Below are 5,775 nucleotides of genomic sequence, written 5' to 3' on the forward strand. Positions count from 1 at the left end.
TTGGATGCTTATCTTGCTGGGATCCTATGACCCCAGCTGACTTCCTGCCCTTTGGGCAGGGGGCTGGACTCGAGCTTCTGAGGTCCCTTCCAGCCCTAATGTCTATGAAATCTACGAAAATGTACAAAATGATACAACTGAGGTGTTTTCTTAACAGAAACAAGTAGTTCACACATTACCTCTGACCTATGCAGGTCATACATCATCACTTTGGTCTTAAGAAAAGAGTTTACAGTTAAATAGATTTTTATGCTAACATCATTACTAAATTATTTCATTTTTTCATGCATATGGACTAGATGGAATATCAGACAGTTATATAACATAACACATTTTTTAAAGTACTGCTAGTCAAAACCAAATTATATGAATTATTTATAATGCTCTATTGTGTCTTCAGGGAATTTTTAATGGACAAAAGTTGAATAGGTATTCATTCAAGGTTTCTTTTTTGTTTTATGTCACTAACAGGTTCACTGAACCTGTATGTAGGGAAGAACTTGCAGGATAATTTCATTTTGAAAAGGTGCAAAACTAACTGTAAGTTAAAATTATACAAACAAACCAGAAAATAAAGATGCTTTTTGATAGCTGCAGATTACATCAAGGATTTGAAGGCTAAATTGCCCCAGTATCCTCAGTAATGGCCTGTTTAGGGAAGGTGAAAGCATATTGCAGTGCATATGCCAAATATCAATTCCAGGATACCCTCTAGTATGTCCAGTCAATCTTTGGGGATGAATAATTTGTCACTTTCACCAATTTAAAAGGATATAACTACTGATAAATAATATTTAACTACAATTACTAACCAGAATAAACCAAGTTAATGCATTGTAAAGAATAATGGAAGCAGTATTTCTGCACTCCAATTCTGCTAAGATGTGGACCAAACACTGTTTTTGTCAGGATAAATTCAACAAGGTTCTAACTGTGGGCATTGATGTGAGTGCATTTTCCTGGGGAAAGTGGGGGTTTACCAGTTCATTTCTGTAGATTTTAACCTTTCCATTAAAAATAAGTCTTGCTCTTCAGAGTAGGTTGTTTACAACATTATTGTTTCAATCATGATTAAATGAAAATTCAGGAACACTTGATTTAAATGATTTTTAAATCAATTTTTGCATTTCTGTATAATTATTTTACAAAAAGGGCCAAATAAACTTCTTTTCAAGGACTGTTTTAATCCACATATATGTTTTGTTTAGTAAATGCTATATAATTCAATTGCTATATCCAGTTACAAAAAGGGAGGGAAAAAATCTTTAAAATTAATTCAAGATATACTTAAGCAATAAAATGCCAGGTGATACTTATGGTCCAACACTGTTGCTGCTGGTGCCTCTATACTGCTGGCAGCAATGCTGGACAATTTTAGGAGGGAAAATGCCTAATATCAGAAATTCCCCCAGTACATTTCTGATACAAGCTTGTCTTCCCTATGGCATTTTTTTCAATACATATGTTGTAGGCTTCCCAGTTTCTCTTGTTTCACTTGTTTTATGTCCTACCTATGCAACTGCACCTCCTTCACTTAAATATTCTGACTTCCTTCAGTTTTTCATTCTCAATTGCCCTCTTTAAAAAAATCTTTCCATTTCCTGTTCCTCACCTCTTTATAACTTTCTCCAACATGGAAGTTTCCAAGCAGAAACCTCTATATGTACCTTCCCTTTTTTATTGTTTAGTCCTTCCCATAAAGTATGTCTCTTCACCACTGCTATGTTCTCCCCTTCTCTTGTGCTCCTTCCTTTTATACCCTGGACCTGAGCACCAACAGTTTTTTTCTAGTAGTCAGAACATTTTCCATAAAGGCAGTTTGGTAGAAAGAGCGCTTACCTATTAGTAGAGACAAAAGTGATAGTGTTACGTGATACAGGTGATGAAGCATCAAGACAGTACCAGATTGTAGACTACTTTAGGTTCAGCAGAATTGCTCTGTCTTTCAGTAATTCCAGGAAACCTGGATCACACCATAACTAACATCCATTTAATTCTTTAGTAAATGGAGCTAAGCAGGGTCTCTAATTTGATTTCTTGTAAATGACAGATTAAAAAAGCACTGAAGCCATAAAGGTTTAGAGTCATATGCTTCCAGAGTTTGAACTTCTAAATACTATTAAAGGGCAGACATGTGTTTAAATAATTCAGGAGTATTACTTTGATTTTTGTGATATATCACTGAGAAAAGTTAACATAAAAGTGCCTTCAAACTGTTTCCTCATGCAACAGGTGAATTTATGTTTTTCCCAGGAAGGTAACAGAAAGGGTTTTGTCCAAAGCCACATTCTATGCCCAAACAAGTTGTGAGTACAACTCAAATTAAAAACAGTTGTGTCTTTAGCGCCACGGTTTATACCCACCATCCATTATGTATGGATCCATTAGCTGTAAGAACCACCATTTTGGTAATAAAAATGGGCCTACAACTTCTGTAAATGGAATTTATGCCTATGAAAGGAAGACTTTGCTTCCTTTTGCTTTGTGTTTTTTTTATTGTCTAGCCAAGCCTACATAAAGCCTTGGTTGGGATGATATACCTGGGGATGGTCCTGCTTTGAGCAGAGGGCTGGACTAGATGACCTCCTGAGGTCCCTGCCAACCCTAATTTTCTATGATTCTATGATTTCCTTTGCTTCATTGTTTCAATGAAGTTGCTAACGTTACTAGAACCTCAAAAAACTCCCAGCACTGAAAAGTTATATTTACTTACCGTCATCTAGTGTGATGTCTTGCAATCCTATTGTTTGAAAATTTAACTCTCTATCTTCGGGTTCTGGTTTGATGTTAATAGCTGCCACATCTGATGAAAATGGAGATGAATCACATACACTGTGATGTACTAATGAAGAAGCTGCATTAAGACCTCCCAATCCTGGACTATGTGCTTGAGGAGAATGTTGTCCAGAGTGACTTACAGATGTTGGAGGTGGCGATGGTGCGGGTCCTGAGCTAGGAGACTGATAAGGCATAGACTGTAGCTGTGGAGAAGATGGTCCAGACAGTGGTGAATGGACCAAAGGATGGGAAGTTGTTGGGGATGGTGATGAAGCAGACCCTGGGTTTGATGAATGGTATGCAACTTGCTGCAGCTGAGAGGAAGGTTGTCCAAGGCTCTGGTTCATTGTTGAGGAGACAGAAGCTTGCCCAGTGTTTGGACAATGGTATCCCATTGACTGCAGATGAGGGGATGATGGTCCTGAATGAGCTGGGTGTGCCAAAGAATGTCCTGCTGTAGTTGAAGTTGACACTGACCCTGGATTTGAAGAATGGAACTGCATGGGAGTCAGAGGCTGGCAGCTAAGATTTATCAAATGAGGTATAGCTGCATCTTGTTGAAATGAAATAGCATCAAATCCTTGGCTAGAAGCAGAGTTCATGGGAAGACCAGATTGTCCATTATATCTAACATTAGTTTGCATAGGCTGGTAAGAAGGCCTCACTGGAGGTGCTGATGTTACTTGAAAAGACTGAACCACAGCAGGAGGCAAAACATGACACTCTTCACCTGGATTGATGGTTCTACCTTGAATGTGAGACAGATGGGGAACTGCTGAGGTCACCATGGATGTATATGGCTGCTGAACAGGACACAGAAGGCTCCTGGGTGATGTAGACAGTAAACTATCATGTGGGTGCCCTGGATCTGATGAAGGCAGCTGATTTCGGATAGAATGTAGGCCCTGAACGCTACCAGTATGAGGCAGGGTCAAAGATGGAACGGCAGACAAATCCATCTCATCTCTGTGCTCTTGTTTCATTACAACTGGAAGTAGTAAAGAAAGAATTAGAATTCTAAGTTGTTTATATAAGGAATATACCCTATATTACAGGATAAAAACATGTACTCTATATTTATATTGTGTTTAGGCATAACTGCTACAGTTGTCTTCTTTCCACATCCTCTTCCAATTTTCTCTTATTTTCATCTGTTCTTAACTTTGTGGTTCCCATCATCCTGGCTCTTATATCTGTAATAATCTTTCTGTCCTCATTTGCCTACTGTTTTCCTTCAGCTCTCTTCTCTCCTTTACTCATTTGATTTATTCTTCTATACTTTATATTCCCTTGAAAAAAAAGTAGCTTGTGGGCTGAATCTAGTAGCAACAGTTTGAAACCTTCAACTATCTCTGACCATCACTTCTCTGACAGTGTTCTGGCAAAAGTTTGATAACAAGCCCCAGTAGTAAATTTACATTTTTTAAAACTCTGCCAACATCTTGTGACAGAAACAATGACCGGTACATAAGTTCAGACAGAGAAGTAAAGAGCCTGCAATGCAGAGCCTGGGTTGCCAGAGGTCCCTTGAGCATGCAGCGTTTTCCAGGCTTTTTTTCTAAGTGAATGTAGACAGGGATTGTCAGGGTCAGAGAAGGTAGGAGTGGGGTCTGTGCCATGCACAGAAGAGTCCTCCAGCCCCTTTTCTCCCCTGTGCTGTGTTGGAGCCTAGCTGGGCAGGACATATTCTTACATGTTTCCTGGCACCCAAGTGCTGCAGTGAGATTCAGGCAAGGAACAAGCCAGGAGCACTACATACCCCCTAAGTGCTTCAGTGTTGGGCTTTTCAGCCCAAAGCACTCAGGAGGCTTGCTCTGTTCCCTGCTTGACTGAAACTGGCACACACTCTCTCTCCCTGTGAGAGGAGAAGAAAAACAAAGCACACTGGGATTGCAGAGGTCAGCTTGGCATCTGTTGCCTGTACAGAAGTTCTATCTCCTAAGAGAGATTCTCCGAGAAACCACTTCATTTGGGGTGTTTCCAAGCTATTTTTTCCCCTAAATGGCTACTTTTACTCTATGAGAAAAATTACAAACTTCGGTACACTCAAGGTTTCTCCCGAGAGAGCAAGAAATCTCCCTGGAGAAACTGAATGTCTGTCCAAGTCCTAAGCTTGAATCCAACCATGTTTTTGGTCTTCATACTTGTAGTTCAGAATGTTCTTAAAAAGCTATAAAGTTATACTTTTGACAGTTTAACAAAGTTAGAAGTAAGGTTGTCTGATCTTGAACACATCTATTTATACCTCAGGCCTAAGAAAGTATTACTTTGATTTGGTCTTGCAACGGTATGGTGTTCCAAGTTGTTTTGTACTGTACCTAACTCAGATATTACCAGCACCTAGCAGCATCTTCTTGTACAATTTAAACTGGTGACTGTGCTGCACAGTGCTATGCAATTGCCTAATTTAACTGCCCTTCAGCCAACTACATGAAAATGTCATGTTTTTATTAATAATTCCTAATGTTTCTAAATCCAATACAATAAAAGTCTTAGTCTGTGTGTCTGTCTGTCCATAACACTTTTGCCTAACTGCGCATGTGCCGATTGGCTGCGCAGGGTGAGAGGCCAGGACCAGGGACAGCTGAGCTAAAACAGAAGTACCTCTGCCACCTCCTCCTGCAGGCGCCTCTCTGCCAGTGCCACCTCTTTGTGCAACCTCCAGTGTGGCAGCTCCCTCTGCCCCACCTCCATAGAAGCAAAAAAAAAAAAAAAAAAAAAAAAATGGCACGAGCACTTTACAAGAGGCAGGGCCAGTTGAGAAAAGGCCTGTCAGGGCCCCCTCCAGCCCCTGGTATGGTGGCTCCCTCTGTCCCACTTCCAAAGAGGCAAAAAAAAGAATTTTTTCAAGCTCTTTACAAGTGGCAGGGCTAGCTGAGGAAAAGTGGGAGCCCCTCTGTTGTACAAGGGTTGGACCTGAAGGGGTGGGGAGCAGGGTCAGACCTGAGCTGGGGGGGTGAGGTCAGACCCGAATGGGGGGTAAGAGGGGTGGGGTCA

General features: G+C 40.5%; 1 protein-coding gene across 1 annotated transcript in view; it reads right to left on the reverse strand.

The window, feature by feature from the left end:
* Positions 1 to 5,775, reverse strand: part of NFATC3 (nuclear factor of activated T-cells 3) — a 152,609-nt gene that overhangs the window by 25,827 nt on the left and 121,007 nt on the right. The window contains exon 10 of the mRNA XM_019535415.1: positions 2,714 to 3,766. Coding sequence (XP_019390960.1) covers positions 2,714 to 3,766 — 1,053 coding nt within the window. The remainder of the gene's footprint in view (positions 1 to 2,713; positions 3,767 to 5,775) is intronic.

The sequence above is a fragment of the Crocodylus porosus genome, unplaced genomic scaffold (assembly GCF_001723895.1).
Source record: "Crocodylus porosus isolate Cpor-Errol unplaced genomic scaffold, CroPor_comp1, whole genome shotgun sequence".
NCBI lineage: Eukaryota > Metazoa > Chordata > Crocodylia > Crocodylidae > Crocodylus > Crocodylus porosus.